The sequence below is a fragment of the Rhinolophus hipposideros genome (genome assembly GCF_964194185.1).
Source record: "Rhinolophus hipposideros genome assembly, chromosome: 3".
In the NCBI taxonomy this organism is placed as follows: domain Eukaryota; kingdom Metazoa; phylum Chordata; class Mammalia; order Chiroptera; family Rhinolophidae; genus Rhinolophus; species Rhinolophus hipposideros.
The window spans coordinates 2,188,357-2,207,068 of record NC_138049.1 but is presented as its reverse complement, the minus strand read 5'-3'; the positions used below and the strand labels follow the sequence as shown (position 1 = coordinate 2,207,068).

General features: G+C 46.9%; 1 protein-coding gene across 3 annotated transcripts in view; it reads right to left on the bottom strand.

Moving 5' to 3' along the window:
* Positions 1-18,712, bottom strand: part of RPS6KA2 (ribosomal protein S6 kinase A2) — a 290,517-nt gene that overhangs the window by 239,655 nt on the left and 32,150 nt on the right. For 2 of the 3 annotated variants that reach the window (XM_081035865.1, XM_081035864.1), the window contains exon 3: positions 7,161-7,214. In XM_081035865.1, the coding sequence (XP_080891991.1) occupies positions 7,161-7,214 (54 nt within the window). Of the gene's footprint in view, positions 1-7,160; positions 7,215-7,311; positions 7,419-18,712 lie in introns of those variants that run through there. The other variant, XM_081035867.1, reaches the window with a different exon arrangement.

Genomic DNA, 18,712 nt, shown 5'->3' with positions numbered 1-18,712 from the left:
AGACCACTCTGGAAATAAAGTGGTAAGAAAGAGTGCTTTGTCCGGGGTCCTCACTGCACATAAAAGGGCTTTACGAGAAAAACATTTTATAAATTAGAAGGCACTGTACCAACGAGCGAATGACTTCCTTCATTGGTCTGGTCATCATAAATCAAATTCCAAGTGTCCCATCCTGACACCACCATAAACAATTAACAGCAAAACAAGAGCTATGAGTGTTCTTGCTCCTCGAGAAAAACGTAACCATCGAGCAGTCCTTTAAAGATCTTTCTTCAAATTCATGACTGCATGAGCCGGTTTTGCCGACATGTCCACCATCAAATACCGAGTCATAGGCTTTTCCTGAACGACTGCAACACCATTTCTTTCAGGATTCTACTGTTTCGCTAGAAATGATGGACAGCATCCAGAGAGCCTGAGTGGTAAAGGAGCGAGCCCGCGTGCACTGTGTGAGCCCCGGGCCTGTAGCACAGCTTCTCCTAACCACGCCCAGAGTCCCACTCCCACTTAGGACCACGACGCAGGGGCCGTGACCCCACTGCCACGGGGCGCGGGGGACAGGACCACCGGGCACACAGGAGCCAGGAGGCCCCCGACAGTGTTTGCGTTTAAGGACATTTAAGTGACAGGCAGAGATAAGGACCCAAAGGAGGAGGCTCACGAGGAAGAGCCATGGAGGACGGGGCTGCCTCCACGGTCTGCCTCCACTCCCAGGAGCGTCCACAGGCACGGCCAGCTGCCACACTGAGCTGGGACGGACCCAGAATCGTGGGGCTGACAACACGGAGCTCGTTTTTCCCATCCTACAAGAGCAGGGGCGATGGAATCTAAGGCAGGGCATCACCGTGGGGCAAAAAGGGAGTGAGAGTGGGGAGAAGGGATGCAGAAACATTCCCGGGGGCGTGGGGCAGGGGCGCAGCCCGTGTGGGGCGGGTCCTGTCCTCCAGGCCTTGAGCTGAAGTGCCCACGTCCTTTGGAAACGAAACGGAAGTCTGGACCGGGAATGAGCAACTTTTGATAACATGAGGGGACGTGTAAAAAGAAGCTGGGGACCAACAGGAGTAAATGTGTCTGGATCTTTATAAACATATCCGACATCTGTGGACCACATGTTTCCATCCTTCTGTGTGTGTACATGAGTTCACATGCACACGAGCGTGAACCAACATCCACATGAAAGGAAAACCAAGTACTCAAGGCCTGACAGTGTGTCATTCCATTCGGGTCTGTCAGCTGACGCCCCAGGTGGCGGCCTCACCAGGGAGAGCCCAGCTGCTCGGCGGGGCGGGCAGGAGTCCAGCCCGGGTCTAGGGTGCCCAGTCTGGCCCCTTTCGGACCCCGCGGCACTGCTAGCACTGCTGGGACTGTAACAATGTGAAGTGCGTCTCTGTGTGCTAGGAAATGAAAACACCCCACAGCAAAATCACATAAAAGAACCGGGTGTTAGGTAACGTTCCACTTCTGACAAACGAGTATGGAGAACTCAGGCTGAAAGGCAGTCTAAGCAATGGTGGGTGTTGACATCGAAAGGACTGCGACAGTCTAGGCTACTAAATTGTCTGTCACTCTGTGCCCCGCACAAAGCCAGGGCCCAGAGACGCCTCTCAGGCTGCCTGGCTGCCACCCACAGGTGCACCGCGCAGGCCTGTCTCTGTCTCTTCGTGACGTCTGGCGACAGACAGTGCTGCCCCGAGCTCCGCACCAGCGCCTCCCCCACCGCTCCCACCTCTGACGTGCTTAGCACCCTCTTGGTGTGGAGGAAATGGGGTTCCTTGGTGCAGCTATTGGTCATGGACAAGCACACTGCACATCAAGAGTCTCCAGAAGCCCCACTGTGATAAAGAAACACTAGCATGTCTTAGATTCAAAAGGACAGGCATAATTTCCTATCGTTCCCGAGACCATCATTTAGAAAACACTGGCCTCAATCGGAGCAGAGGGTGTAAGACGTCAAGCTGGCATCCGCAAACGAGAATTTAAAAAGCATCCTAGTTGTTTGAAAGACACGAGGCCAAAAGCATGACCTTTTAGCGAACAATGCAGCAAATCACTCCACTTCTTGTGACCTGCATTTTCATCTATGAAGTACAACAACAATGGTAAGGAAACAGTAACCATGTACTATTGCCTGGGACGATGCCAGGTCCTCAGTAATTATCAGTTCTTCTGATAAGTGAAAGGAGCTAGTGGGAAGTAAGTATGCTGTCCCTCCACAGTGACACAGGTCTAAATGCCTGCTAACAGTAAACAGAGCACTTCCTACTTCTTTTGGTTCACCAGAGGTCAGAGTCAAAATGGCTACCACTATGTTATGAGACATTCATAAGGCGATTACAAATTTCAAACAGAAAGCTCCTGTTGGGTTTTTGGCTGTATTATTATGATAATGACATCTTTCATTCTGTATTAGTAACAGACAGTGACTTGTCAATTAATAATCTACTTCTTTTCATGTTATTTGTCACTAAATGTCACTAAATTTCACCCTCAACTGGTGAAATTATCTAAGACAGTAGAGTTATCCATGTGTCACTAAGCCCGACACATTTGTAATATATCATCACCCAATGACTGCAATTATTTTAATATTTTTAGGATGAGTTGAGCCTTAAATTAATTTCTTAAAATATAATTTTGTATTAGTAAGTTAGGTAGCTTCAGAAATTTTGGAAAAGTATGAAAAAAATTACCTGTGATCCTAGAATTTCATGAAAAACCTTGGGATTTTTTTTTTTTTCTTCTAGAAATCTTGTCTGGTTTTCGTGGGAGTTGGGAAGTAGGCTATAGCCGAATATACTAAAATTTGGGGCCAATGTTTTTTCCCTAAAGTGAATGCTTGGTTTTTCTTCAGCTATCTCCAAAGGAAATTGAACAGCGTAACCCTGATTGAAGGGTTTTCCTGGCTCAAAATTTGCCTCTAACACTTAACTAGTTTCTGTGAGAGTGCTGCAGAGATTGGGAGAAACTTTCCACTGGTCACAGTGATAGGAATGAGTCTGTATTAGCCCCTTTTGAGATTATTGAAGGATGGAATTTAAAAAACTCAGAGGTTGCCGATGAGCTTCTTTTCTGTTATAGGTATCTCCTTCTGCTAACACCCCTGTTCTGGAACCTTCCTGCCCATGGAGAGTCCGCCCCACCCTGTGACCCACTGCAGTCCCAACGATGACCACCATGGGGCCCTCGGGGCCCTTTAACACACCCAAGGTCTGTGAGGGGGAAAGCATCTTTCCCCGGTCATCCCCGACCCTCACAGCCCGTGTGAAGGGACGCAGCGGCCCTGCCTGGGAGCTGAGCTGGCCAGCCCCCAAGTGGCATGTCTGGGCCTAAAAACAGACTGGAAAACCAGGGTTCTGTATTTTACTCCCTATACTTCACCCATTTTCCAAGGTCCCCTGTCACCTTCACCTTATCAACACCATCTGAAAGCAAAATACATCTGTGAACCCCATTTCATGTGCTTCAGGACGCACAGCAGAAGCGGGGAAAGATTGGATGAAAAAGACAAAGACAAACAGGAAAAGCAGCCATCTTCAGTGGCGATGAAGGCTCGGAGGACCCATGTGGCCCCAGGTGAGAGAGACGAAAACTCAGAAGAAAGAAAAACAGGAGGGAGAATCCAGCTCATGGTCCAGTGTCAAAATCCTACTCTGAAATCTGGTGCTGTGACTCTCCTAGGGGCTCATGTGACACAGGAGCCTGGTAGGCGGAGCCTCCGCTCGCCAAGAACTCGTGACAAGAAGGGGTAGGGTTCACGGTCGACCAGTGTTTGCCGAGTGACCACCACCTACCGTGTTTCCCTGAAAATAAGACCTAGCCAGGCCATCAGCTCTAATGTGTCTTTTGGAGCAAATATTAATAATAAAAGACCTGGTCTTATTTTACTATAAGACTGGGTATAATATAATATAATATGACATAACATAACATAACATAATACCTGGTCTTATATAAGACTGGGTATAATATAGTATAATATAATATAATATAGTACAGAATAATAAATATAATAAAATATAATATAATAAAATAAATAAATAAATATAATATACTATAATATAATATACTATACTATAATATAATATAATACCGGGTCTTATATAATAAAAGACCGGGTCTTACATTAATGTTTGCTCCAAACGACGCATTAGAGCTGAAGGCCCGGCCGGGCTTTGTTTTCGGGGAAGCACGGTAATAGGCACCTTAGAAGTTTAGCTCTCTAAGGTTCTTCTCAAAAGATTAGGTTTAAGTCATAATCATTTTAGTTGTATATCGAGGTGTCTGGCAGAAGAACAGATTGTTTCACAAATTATTAAGAATTGACGCAACACCGAAACACACACACACACACACACACACACACACACACACCAATGTCGGGCAGGCAGCTGATATGTGTGTGTCGGGCACACGGCACGTTATCACCGTCCAACCACAAGAGTAAGAGTTACGTTTCCCCCTTTGCCAAGGGCTGTGTGCTCAGCCTTGGTCTGCCCATCGGAAAGCTGCCGCCTGGCCTCGTCTGCACCATACTGGTCAGCAGTGGCCACTCCCTGTCTCCAGATAGCCGAAGACCTAAGGAACAGTTGCGTTTCTTTATTCAAGTCCCAGAGAATCAATGGATGTCTGAGCAGTGCAATCCTCCAAAGAGGACGTGTGTGTTCACGCCAAAACAGTAGGAAAAGAGGAAAAGGAAGGAATGGAGACAGCCCAAGGGGCAGGAGCTGAATCAGAGACCCCTCTGCAGGGCTGCACAGGTCACACATCTGCCCCCGACAGCCGCCCTCCCTGCTTTCCTTTTTACATTTTTAAAATAAAATCAAATAAATGCGAGTGAAACCATAATGGAGAAAGAGAACATTCAGCCAGCTGTTAGACTGGAGCGAGCTTGCACGTCCATCTGGTGAAACACCTGCGAGAAGGCTAATTGGGGTGTTGGTCACATGGGCAGCTCCCGCCACTTTCCTGGTGACACTCACACTTCTCAGCAGAGATGTACCTGCTCCTGTCTGCCCCACAGCTAAGAGTGTGTTAGGATTTTAAACAGGAGGCCCTTCAAGCCTCTCCCTCACTATAATGATCCGTTTAACACACGGCTGTCAGAGGGAAGGAAAGGCAAACTCTTCCCTTTTACGTCGCTGCTACCTGACTAGCTGTCATATTTCCAGAGTGTTCCAGGGATGCTGGGAAGGGGAGTTGTGCTTTTACACCCTGGACATAAGATGTGCCTCCTGCCTGTTACACGAGGGCGAATCTGAGACGTGAGTGGGCTGGCCAGCCAGGCCCCTCACCTGTGGTGTGATCAGGTCCTGATGGAGACAGTGCTGGCCTTGGAACGCTTTCCAACTCTGGCCATGGCTCTTATTGGTGCCACCTTGTAGCACTGGTCATTGGTTTCCAGGGAATGATTCTCAAGTGAAACCCACATGCATCGCACACCCTGGGATTCAGTTCTCATTACGCAGCAGACTCGTTCTCGTTCGATCTGCCTACATTCATTTCTACAAGAGAAGAGAAACGTACTCCGTACTGAAACTCTTCTTTCCTGTTCGGCGAGGCCAGTCTAAATGTGGACGGTGATGGTAGGGGGGAAAATGTCACTTGATTTTTTGCAAGAGACACAGTCCCTCACACATCCTATAAGCCAAAAACAAGTTTTCCTAAGAATCACCAATGAGGGCTTAGCTGTTTTCCGCTTGACCGGGTTACAAACTAGACTGAAAGGAAGTTAGAAGAAAAGAGGAAAGGGGCCAGTTCCTCTCCCACGACATCTCGTTTGCTGGGTTTATGTAATTAGGAAGCAATTCGAGAGTATTCAGACATTTTTCTAGTCACATAGCTAAAATAATTTCAACCACCTTGAGATTTTTCTCATTCTAAATTAGTCATTATTAACCTTCAGTTCTACTGCCACAATATGTATGTCTAATCAGGAAATCTAACTTGTACAAGCTAATAGGATCGAGAACCTTTTTTTCCCAGCAAAATTCTTAGTGTTATGCTGGTCATAGGAACATGTTCAGACCCAGACAGGAGTACCACAAGTATGTAGAAAGTAAAACAGTGGAATTCGCTCAGAAGTGATACAAATTCAGTGGATGACAGCAAATGTAAGGTCAGCCACTCGGTGATGCGGTGCCTTCGCTCCAGGCTCCAGGCTCCTGATACCAGATGGTACTCAGCAGTCCTCAGGTGAGCTGCTAAGAAGCCCATGACGGCAGTGCAGCTCCCTACCTGCGCACGTTACAGGGCAGCCTGCACTGGGACGAGGCCGGTGAGGCAGGGATATCAAAAAGCAACCAGATGAGCAGAGAACCAGCAGTATCTCTGTTTAGTGTGAACCGCAGTGTACTTTGATGCGTTCGTGTAAATTAAACAAGTCTGACCAGAAGCACTGTACCTGCCATGCCTGCCGCGAACACTGAGCCCAACAGCTATCAATGCCACGGCCCACCTGCACACATAGCATCACTACCTACCAGGACTGGCAAAAACACCCATAAAACTACATCATAAAAATGTTTGTTTATAATGTTACCACTCAAACCACACAGCTGCTTGAACTAGAGAAATCTACCTCCACCTAAAATGATTCATTTTAGGCCTAATTCCTAGAACAGCTTCCCATGTGACCCAGGAACTCTGCCTGCGGTTGGCTGTTAAAGCCGCTTGGCCACCGACCCACAACCTGTGGGCAGGCTAACACAGCACAGGGCTGGCCCCACATCCCAACTGGGACTCGCTTTGATGTCTTTTTGGCCATTTGTAACTCCAGTTTATTGTGAAAGCATATCATAGCATTTTAAAAGGAATATTGTACATACAATCATGTGTATGATATCCATGATGGTCCACAAATGCAGAATAAAACACAGGCTTAGTGGAAAGCCAGAGGACATTTCCAATTTCTCGCACGAGGTGGACCCCTGCTGTACAAAGACCCTGTTGCATAACTCAAGGCATTTCTGTATTTCACACAGAATGTCAAATGATTTCCATTTCTGTCGTGCCCCACTCTAAGCACACCACAGCTGGCTGTGCTGGACGCTGGGCCATGTATAAAACCCACAAGACTGAAAAACGACTTCACATTTAACATTTTTAAAAAATGTAATTCATATTCACACGGAGAAAAAGAAACCGAGGCGAGTATCTCTTACCTCTGCCGGCGCAGCTGATCTCGCCTTTGGCAGCGAGGTTGAGTCCCATTTGCCCTGTTGAGGCAGAAAGTAAAGACAGAATCCCTTTAATTCACAGGACGTCACTTGCAGTGAGAGCTTCGTTATGGAAGACATTTACACGGACACTCACCAAGCCTCGGATTTTGTTGTTTCTAAACATGAATCTCCACATGGTTTTAAATAATTTGAGGAGTCTCTCTAGCTTTCAGGAAGCCCTTTAGTACACACTAAAAGAAGGGAACTTGCAAACTTTTGTGCAATTTACATTCAGCCAAAGGAAGTGATGATATTTCCATCGCCAACCTCAAAACTCAAGCCAAAAAAAAAAAAAGTTTCTTGTTCAACCTCCTGATGCACGGTATTTAACTAATTAGCTGTAGTTTCACTAAGGGAACTAGACAGACATTGTATGGTGACTTCTAGGGTCTCCATTCTATAGAACATTCATTCCAGCTATAGGAGAGCAAATTGTAACCTGTAAATACACGTCTAATTAAAATTCTAATCAGGGTCAGTCACCGGGGTTCAGGCCCATCTTCCGGGCACCAGACATTGGGCAAATCCCTTAAGTACTGGCCTCGATTTCACCATTTGCAAAGCTGAGGTCAGGCAGCACCCGCCTTATAGGACAGTTAGAAAAACCGAGCTTGTATATTCGCGCCCAGCAGTCACGGCTGGCCATGGTGATGATGTACTGTGTTCCCCTGATAATAAGACCTAGCCGGACCATCAGCTGTAATGCATCTTTTAGAGCAAAAATTAATATAAGACTCAGTCTTATATAATATAATATCAGGTATAATATAATATAGTATAATATGATATAAGACTGGGTCTTACATTAATTTTTGCTCCAAAAGACGCATTAGAGCTGATTGTCCAGCTAGGTCTTATCTTCCAGGAAACACGGTAGGAAAATGAAGGGGGTCCCCACACTGGAGGCCCCCGAGACATCTCGCCCTTCTTTGAGAACACTGGCATGGGATTCTCATCTGTGATCCCTTAGGAGTTGACCCTCCAGGTGTTAGAATAGACTAACTGTCCTTGTTTGTGACTCGGCTCCAACTTCTGGCTCGTGAGGGTGGAACAGCAAAGGAGAACCAGTAGATGGCACCATTGTCCACAGGACCGAGGACCTGCGGACACTGGAGACAGGCTCAGCCTCCCCCTCGGAATTAGGCCGTAAATCAGTGTCAGGCTGGGCACTTTGAAACCGTCTAGAAATTACCGACATAGGTTATTTAAGAGGTTGCTTTTCTCCAGCCCTTTCTCTGCAGTAGAGTCTTTAAATGTCTCTGGGTGGTGGGTGGTTTCGACATACACATCCACCCCGGCCCCACACGCTCCTGGAAGGCTCACAGCCCTCCACTCGGCCACTCCTGGTCCCAGCTAGTAAATACGGCGGGGGCTCCCTCCCAACCTGCACCGAGTCCGCCAGGAGATGGCAGCAGAGGACGCCGCCGAGGGCAACCTCCAGGACTGGCAGGTGACCTGCTGCAGGAGATAGGCCTCTGCTCTGTGAGGCCTGAATGATGTGTCCCGGGTGACAAAACGCGCATTCCTTCCCCGCGGGACCAAACTGTCAGGAAGTGGATCTTGTTTCCCAAGGCGCCTGCCTGTCCCTTCACGGCCCCTGGTCCTCTCCCCTGGGGACCCAAGGCTCCATAGACCTATCAGCTCAACCTGGACGTGTACAGACTAAAGCGTTAGGGTTAGTGCTACGGCGGCCAAGAAGTGCTCCCTCTGCTGCCATTGGCTGGTTCCTGGGCTGTGGCCAGTTTCTTTTCTAGATAAAACAGGCCAAAAGGGTGTCTGACGCATCTCAGCGATGGCCAAGGCACGACTAGAAGTGGGGTGTCTCAATCGCAGCTTACCTACCCCCAGTTCTATGGGTCAATCCGTGATGAAATAGAGGGAGAGAGCTGCTCAAGGGACTTCGAAGGCCAGCAAGATTGGCAGGTAAAAATCCCCGAGAACTCTCACTATGCACACGTGGGAATGATGGAAAATCAAAACAAAAAATGGCTCAATGAATAGGCAAGCTGTAAGAAGGAAGGAGGGGCGAACCCACAGGGGCTGAAAGAGAGCAACGGAGGGGTTGAGAGCAACTGCTGAGGCTGCCCTGGGAAGGGGGTTCACTCGCTATAATCCTTGAATTCAGATTTTCTAAAAGCATTTTTTAATCAAGGTGAATTTCAGATAACACAAAATTAACCACTTTAAAGTGAACGATTCAGTGACATTTAGTACGTTCACGAAGTGTGTAACCATCACCACTATCTAGTCCCAGAGTATTTTCATCAGTCCAAAAGAAACCCTGTAGCACTATTTCCATAGCCTAGATGTAGAAGCAACCTGGGTGTCCATCGATGGCTGGCTAAAGAAGACGCGGTACATTTATACAATGGAACATTAATTGAAACTGCCAGGCCTGTGCCTTCTGTGAGTGTCGGTGTGAATTTATAATACCAGCCTGGTTCAACTTGAGTTCAAGATGAAAATTGGTCTTATGCCAGGAACACGCTTAAGTTGCCCAGCGGACGCAAAGCAAACACAGACACCTCTGGGAGGACATGACCCAAAACCAGGCCCCGAGGAAGTCCCACAGAAGAAGCAAGACTTGGAAAGTGTGCTCACTATCAAAAAATTTCAAAAACCCAAGGAAACAATACACCCCCGGAAAAGATAGCAGACCCACAAAAAAGCGAGTTGAGCCAAGAACTTCAGAGAGCACAGGGACAATATAAGAGAGAATATAAAATGAGTATTTTTAAGTTCTAAAGACATAGTGAAAGCAATAAATGTAAACAAACCGGGAAGAATAAAATAAAACCGTTATGTTTCATAAATAATATAATCCTCTGTAAAATACAAGAGAATGCACTGACAATTTATTAATTCTAATCAGAGAATATGAAAAGTTTACTGGACACAAGAGTATTATTCAAAACTTACTGTGCTTGTGTGCTCATCAGGAAACAAAGAGATGGCATTTGCAAATGCAAAAGAGAAGCAGGGGGAAAGAACAGAGTAGAAAAGGAAACCAGTAAAATGCATAAGAACTTTACAGAAAATATGATAAAGTTGATTAAAAGAAATAAAAAACAAAAACCAATGCAATAAAGTTAAATATCATATTCAGGAGTGGAAATCTTAATATGATAAAAAACAAATGTGAATTTCCCCTAGATCAGTCTGTAACTTTACTGTCATAACAATCAAAATCTAAGCAGGTTTAATTTTTCCTGGAATTCAAATCCAAGAGTGAAGGTGGAAGGCCAGGCACCACTATTTGAAGCAGAACGGCAAGCAGGAGACCACTTCCAACCAGACAGCAGCCCTTAGCCAACGGTAGTACCTGAATCTGTTCTGGGAACAAACGGAACCTGGAAGACCCACCTGCACAGAGAGCTGGGGGAAGGGCAGACTTGACGCCGAAGGACAGTGGGGGAAAATGGTCTCTTCAATGAATGACGCCAGCCAATTGAGCCATCAGCCTCATGCCATGTACACAAATAAATTCAAAGCCAAAATGGGAAAAAGCTGAACTACATAATTTTTAAAAGGATATTCAAGAGATTGTATTTTTCACTTGTAGTACGAAAGGCTTTTTTCAACCAAGTCAAAAATCCATGCGTCATTTTTTAAAAATCAATAGATTTGACTCCATTTACATAAGATATTTTGCATGACAAAAGATACCACAAGGTCAACATAGGCCACAGACCAGAAGAATATACTTGTAGCCCATATGGTTCTGAAAGACTTAGCACAAGGGGCGTATGAAAAGGCAAGGTTAATACCTGCAGGAGAGCTGTCTCCCTGTCATCAGACAGGTGAAGCGTTTGCTCTCACCAACAGCACAAGTGTGCCACATTGTCTCCAGTGGGAGTGGACGAGCATTGGGAAAAACAGAAACCCCGATACATTGCTAGAGGGAGAACAAAAGAGTTCAATTACACTGGAGAGGGACTTGTCAAGAGCAAGTTAATTTGTGAACGTGCAGATCTTGTGGCCCACCTTTTTCACTTTTCAGTATCAGGACCCGGAGCAAAAACTCAAGTATATGTTGGGGAAGGGGCATACCAAGTTTTTCATTGATCACAGCTTTAAAAGAGGAAAAAAATGAACATTATCTAACTTGGTTCCTTGGTAGGGAATAGAAAAATAAATGGGCATATTTCATACCATGAAATACTACATAGCACTCAAAATGAACAAGCTAGAACTGCAGGAAAGCATGAATACGTCCCCAGAGGGGTCCTTTGTGGGCCAACCCAGAATAGCCAGAGAACCAGATCAATGTACCCACTGACTGTAGTCACTGCATTTGAAATATGAGCCAAACCCAGACACGGAAGAGTCTATTGGGGTCATTTTGTGGGCACTTGTGCTATTTGTAGCCTTTCTCTGCACTTGTAGGAAACGTGTACTTATCTTAGAGACTCCGGCTAAACGGTGTGTCCACAACATAGCTTTGCAAAGCAGCCTGGCTGGGTCACGTAGACCGGGCCCGGCATTTTTCTAATGACTCTGAGCCAAGCATTAACACTGCTCGGTCTGTAGTCCAAGTAGCCCGAATCAGAACCACTCAGACGCACGTGTCACTTTGCTTCCAAAGAGAGACTGTCAACTGCTTGTTGCCACGTCCTATTACAGCCTCAAACTGCTCTGCGGACTGGAGATCTCTCTGCAGCAGGACTGCAGGACCGCAGAAACGCAAACCATCCTGGATGCTCCCGCTTTGCCTCACCTGAGAAAGCCGCACCCTTAGATCAGCGGCGTGTGGTCTGAAGGCCGAGGACCCGGGTGCACAGACACATCCATCCACCAGGCGGCTACCAAAGTACTGAGAACTGGGCGTCAAGCACTCTCCCAAAGCAATGGAAAGACAGTTCCTTCTCAATGAACCATAACTTGCCGGTGCCTTCTGGGATTATTTGAGATACTACAGGGGCTTCTCCCCACACTGGGAGCGCGTCCTTATTTGGCCTTACGCTGTGGCAAGCACGGTGGGGTCATGACCCCAGAACTGCACGCACTCATCAGAGTTGGGCGGGAGCTGGGCAAACAGGGTCCAGCTGCGAGGGCTGAGGAAGCCACATTCCTGCCTGTGGGTGACAGAGCAGCCCAGGTGTGCGAGATGGCGTCTGGAGATCAGTGAGGAGCTGAGCCCCGAGCCAGAGCCGGGCCACTCAGGCCCCCAGCAAGGTCCTCCGACGCCAGCATCTGGGCCGCAGGCCCCCCCAGCCCAGGACACCTGTCTGGGTAACTCTTGGTCTGAGGGCTTCCTGTGCACTGTGGGATGATCTCCTACATCCCAAGGACCCCCCACCCCCCAAGTTACGACCAAAGCTGTGTCCACACCTCACTAAGCATCCTCCGCGGGGTAGGACCGCCCCTGGTTGAGAACCAGCCACGTCTTTAGCAGCAAGACTCCAGCCTGGCAGGGGACATGGCAGGTTTGGGGTGTGGAAACGACCCACATCCACAGGACTTGAAAACAGGCCTGAGTCGTGCTCGCAGCGCAGGTCAGACGCACAGTCCTAAGACTATGACTCAAGGTCACAGGCACCAGCAGAAAGTGTCTCCACTTGGAGGCCCAGGGAGCTGGGCCGGCTCCCTCCGCCCCTCTGAGCACAGGCAGGACTCAGCCCAGGCCTCACGTGCAGGTGGGAGGCAAATGGCTACAGCTGTGCTCCTGGAGAGGCCGCAGCCAGGCCAACGCAGCCCCACCCCCGATGTCAGGGACGGGGCCCCCTCAGCCTGGAGAATGCCACAAAGCAGGGCAGGAGCCCACACTTATGAACGCATTTATAAACTAACTGATTTGGAGTTTATGAGGCAGAGTGCTTCTTCCCCTGTCCCTGAGGGTCCATTGAGACCCCAGGACCTGTCGCTCACCATAGACCTAAAAAGGCCAATGACCTTCAGTTCCTGGGAAGGTTAACTTACCTGTGGACTTAGCCGGGCCTCGGTGCCCAGTCGTTTGGTTAAACACTAGTCTGGATGTTGTGAAGCTTTTTTTAGATGTGACTAACCTTTAAATCAGGTGGCTCTGAGTAAAGCAGATGTCCCATCATAATGTGAGTGGGACTCGTTCATCAGCTGGGCCTTAAGAGAGCAGCAGCCTGAGGTCCACCTAGAACAGGGGTGTCCAAACTTTGTTCAACGTTTTTCACCAAGGCCCATATGCGGTAAAATACACAAACAGCCGGGCCTCTCACTCGAGGTGAAGTACATATTGCCTCACCTGGTTTATTTAAGTAAACTAAATATATTTTTGGAGTTTGCTGCGGGCCAATTAACGATGGATCATGGGCCGCAGTTGGCCCGTGGGCCGCAGTTTGGACACCCCTGACCTAGAAGGAAGGATTCCGCCTCCAGACGGCCCCATACTACACCTCCATTGCCGATGGATTTTCCAGCCTGCCGGCCTACACATTTCCGACTCCCCCACAATTGCATGTGCCAATTCCTTCAGATAAATCTCTTCCCGCCCCCTCTGTCATGTACATCCATGCTAGTGGTTGGTTTCTTTGGAGACCCCTGACTAGTGCACGTTCCTTTTTTTCCTAACGGTAGTTCTGATTCTGAAATTAGGAGATCCCCATTCCTTGTAATTCTCAAAGCTTCTAGCTTGGTGTAAAAGTCTGTGTTCCTGGGAGCCAGGCCAGGCAGTCAGGGAACAACCTGCTGCCTCTTCCCTTCTGCCCTTCATGTGTCGCCACTCACTCTGCTGCCTGGACAGGTCACCCCGATTCTGGGGGCCTGGGTCTCCTCACCACCAGGTCAGAGGTTCTAGGTGTGAAAAACACATTATATGTTTGCTTTTTAGGTCTATGGGAGCGACTGCTCTCTTCTGTTTACTCGAGGGTTTGTTACTTCTAAAGTAATTACTTTCCATAGACTACGTCCCAGGAAACCTCTGAAGGACAGCAAACGAGCTGGCTGATCTCGGGGCCTCCACTAGGGTCCTCACAGCGACTCCACGCGGTGCGAGCTCCCTGTGTCCCAATGAAACAAACGGTGAGGGATTTTCTCAATCGCACAGCTAGTTGTTGTAGAGCCAGGGTTTGAACTGAAATTGAGTGAATTTCGAAGCCTCTATTCTTCACCATGTGGTTCGCACCCAAGCATGTTGCTGTTTTAAAGCATTTAGGCTCTTACTGCATTAGTCTTGTATGCATGAGATTTGTCTTCTGATGTATTGTTAGAACATGCTAGTATAAAACTAAAGTATTGCCAAGAGAATTCTACCTTTATTCCTTTCTGTTCTAGCTCAATAATAATCTAACAAAATTATAGCAGATAACAATTGAGCACATAAAATCTGACATTTAAAATTCTAAGACCAAAAGGGCTTTGACAAATGTGACAGCGAAAAATGCACACGTCAGCGTTCCTTTTCCCATCATCATTAGGGGCATTTCTTCTTATTTGAGGGAACTGGGATAGACACCATGATCACCCCATCCACAGACCCATGTCGAAAGCTGTCCCAGTTGACTGCCACCCTCCCATGGTAAACCTGCTGCGTTACTGCTAATCTCAGGGGAACTGGACTAAGATAAAAACACACGAGGACACAGGTTTGGTCCCCATGAAGCCAGCACAGTCAGCCGTCACCCCATGGGTGGAGGGCTTGCATTGCAGGTGCTGGGTGGTCTTGGAGCCACTTCTCCGATGGCTGCTCCCTAAAACACCCTCTCTTCTCTGCCTGCCATCCGCCTGAATCTCATCACCAGGCGCCAGGCATGATGAATGAAAACAACACCTGGAAATAGCCTGCTGCCCTTTTTGACATGCAAGTCCTTATCTGCACTTCCTACACCCCAGGGGGTTTTGTCCACAAAATGTCCAATGAGGTTGGCCAGGATGTTCTCTTCAAAAACCCTTAATTACAGAGTTTTGAGAGAAAAAGACTGTGGCCCAAGAGTTCTGTATTCACATCCGTCGTTATTCAGATTTAAGACAACAGACAGAATTTCTCAGTTTATCATTCATCTTAGTTCAGTCTGCTGTGACAGAATACAGACTGGGTGGTTTATCAACAACGAAACTATTTTCTCACGGTGCTGGAGGCTGGAAGTCCGAGGTCGAGGTGCAGCACAGTGGGTTCTGGGGAGAGGCCTCTCCCCAGTTCATACTGGCTGTCTTCTCACTTTGTCCTCACACACAGGGAGAGGGAGAGGGCGCTTTCTGGGGTCCCATTTATGAGGACACTGATGCCATTCTCGAGGGCTCCACCCTCATCGTCTCCCAAAGGCCCATCTCCACACACCATCACATTGAGAGTAGGATTTGAACAGATGAATTTGGGGGGAACACAAGCATTCAGTCATTTCATCATTCATGTACTTGCCCCAGGAGAATTACCTCTAAAAGTGCATTAGTCTAATACACCCTGATTCAAAATAAATAACATAAGAAGAAGAATTTACAGGTAAATAACAGCATCAGCAGGAAATGAAGTAAATCAGTGAACACGGAATTGAGTGAGAATAGGAGTCACTAATATGCCTATGAAAGTGGAAGCAAATGACAACGCGAATTATTAAAGTAGAAAAGACAACAGAATAACTTATTAATGATAGCAAAGGTATTTTAAAAATCCTGAGTATATCAACAAACACTTGTAAATGGTGGGGAGTGGTAGAGAAGAATGTAAACGTATTCTTTTAAAATGTATTTCAAACTCTGCTGGGTTAATAGATGTGTCCAATTTTATAGCGATAGAAATAAAAATGCTAAAAGTACTGTTTTAAAAGGTTGAATAACTTCCACATCCTGGAGGAAAAAAAATGTTAAAAAATGCACATATCAAAAGAGAAGGAAATAGAAATTATATTATGTTAAATTTTTAGCAATTGTGTTCTAACTCATCAGTAGTCTAGTTTATGTCCCTTTATGCTTAATTTTGGTTATATTTTTATCAGTTGAATGACATAATTCCCTATCCACTTTTTTTGGTCTCACTGCTTCTCAGGGTAGCCAACAGGTGGCAGGAGAGGAGTCGCAGAAGCCGGAAACCAGCGGAAAAGGCAGGACAGGGGTGTGGGTGGGTGTTGTTGTTTAAGGGCTGCCATCCAGCAACTGTGATTTTGCTACGTCTGTTACCTACGTGCGAGTTGCAGTATCTGTAGGGAGAACTCAACCCTGGAAGTAAAATGTTCTGCCTAAATGAAGCCTAAAAATATTGTTTTGCATAAGACTTCTAAGATGTAAAATAAGCGTGTGTAAAAAAATTCCAAATTCTTTGAACCAATAACTTGTAGGAGTTGATCTGAAGATAAAGACTTATATACATGGGTGTTTATTATCGTAATTTTATAATGGTGAGAAATTGAAAGTTTACCCAAATATTCAACAACAGACAACTGGACAAATAAATTATGGTATAGCTGTATGATGGAAATGTCTACAGTTGTTAAAAATATTTACGAGTCTTTTGGGGAAAGTTACAAAATGTTAAGAACTTATGAAAAGTGTGATGCGATGTTGATAAATTATGAAAACTGTGATGATGTAAATATAGACACATATCTAGATGCTGATCTAAATAACCACACAGGAATGGTGTGTGGGTACAGATATGAAGAGAAAAACGGTCCTGGAAAAACGGTCACGAGATAAAGAAATACACCCACTAGTAAGAACGATTCTCTCTTCTTTGTTACATTAAGGTCATTTTAAATGTCTTTTTTATACTTTTCTCTGTTCTTCACACTTTATATTTTGCAATATATTCCTTTTAAATTCAGGGAGAAAAAGAAATATACATTGTGTGTATTTATAAAACAAAAACGAAGTGTTGGTCTGTCAACGTCTTAAAATCACGAAGCCCAAACCATCTGGGATAGACTGAAATCTGAAGTTCAAGGAAATCTACGCATCCCAACTGTGTTTTTATTCATTTTGCTGTTCTAACAAAGCTGTTTTATCACAGTAGAAAAAAATAAGGAAAAGCAGTCTTTAAATTAAAAGAACACGACACATACACACGCCAACTGCTTTTACTCCAAAACCCTACAGCTACTAGACACTGAAACTAGTCCCCAAGGGAGACTGAACGTGACCATGAGTCAGTGAAGAGCCACTGCCCACAAGGAGGCCCCCCTCCCGACCTACTTCCTATAAAGCCATGCGGAGCCCTCACTGCCCTCCACGCCCACACGCGGGGGCCCTTGTTGCCCAGGCCCCCCTGGGTTTTGCAGGCTCTCCCTTGCCCTGCACACTCCAGGTAACCATCAGGTGGAGGCGCTCCGGGTCCCCTGCACCCAGCTAAGCACCAGGGCTCCCTGGAGGAACTCGAGGCTCAGAGGGGCTGATGGCTCAGCTCGCAGGTGTGACAGGTGCCCTGCACACTCAGGTGTGGGCGTGTGTGTACTGCCGTGGCTGTCACCAGCACCTGTGCTTGAGCCTGGACTCTGGGGAGACTGGAGCAGGGTAGGTGTCCCGCAGAAGGAAGACAGCAAGACCAGACAGATCCAGGACGGAGGCTGAGTTTATGTCTTGTGGACGACAGGTCAAGGACGGAGCAGGATGTGGGTACAGCCTCTACCTGCTGCGGATTCACTCAGAACCCCAGCGCTGCGCTAAGGGTGATTTTAAGCTGAAGACACTTGAGAGCCAACAGGTGCAGAAAGCACCCTTCTCAGAGCTGCCCTCCTCTGAGGAAAAGCAGACACTGAAATGACCCCTGCCATGAATGTCCTGTTGGGGCAGCTTTCATTCCCAGGGGAGATTCAAGAGCAAACTGCCGTAAATCTCCTATCTTGGGAAGTTTTACAGCCTTACGAAGATGGAAAGACCACTCACACCTGTATAGAGAAAGAGTATCACAAACTTTCTCCTAAAAACCTACTTACCTTTCCTAAGGGAAGCTGTTCTTCCGATAGGAGCCTCTTCTCCCTCCACCCTTTCCCCTACTAAGTTAGATGTAGCAGACCCAAATCTGACTACCCCTTTTACTCCTCACTGAGTTACTTGTCACTGAGTTACTTGTCACTGAGCACAGCCCTATGTACACTCGTTGCAGTCATGCACACACAACCTTTTTCTTTTGCCAATTTGTCTTGTCAGGGTCACTGGCCTGATCACGTGGTATTATCGTCCACTTGGGAAACATACCACCATGTCTGGTTGTGTTCACTCTCTCAGGGGTAGAACGTGGCCCAGTTCTAGAACCAGCAAGAGAGAGGTGGCTCGTAAGCAATGTTCACCACACAGGGAAGTCCAAACGTGAAGCCTGGCACGAAACACTCATGAAGGTGAGTGTGAACTCTTCACTACTGAAAGGAGACGACTCTGGCATTAATATTTAGTGCCCATAACAGCTCATCTGGGCAAAATCTCTGGAATCTTTGTGCCAAACGAGGTCATTCCCGAGCTTGCCCCATCAAGCCCCAAATGACCTCTGCCAATCTGAGCTCAGTGCAGACTGTCACCTGCCTGGCTCTCCCAAGGGCTGTGCTGAGACCTGTATGCTGGCCCTGCTCTGGGAGTGAGACCCTCTCACCTCAGGGGCC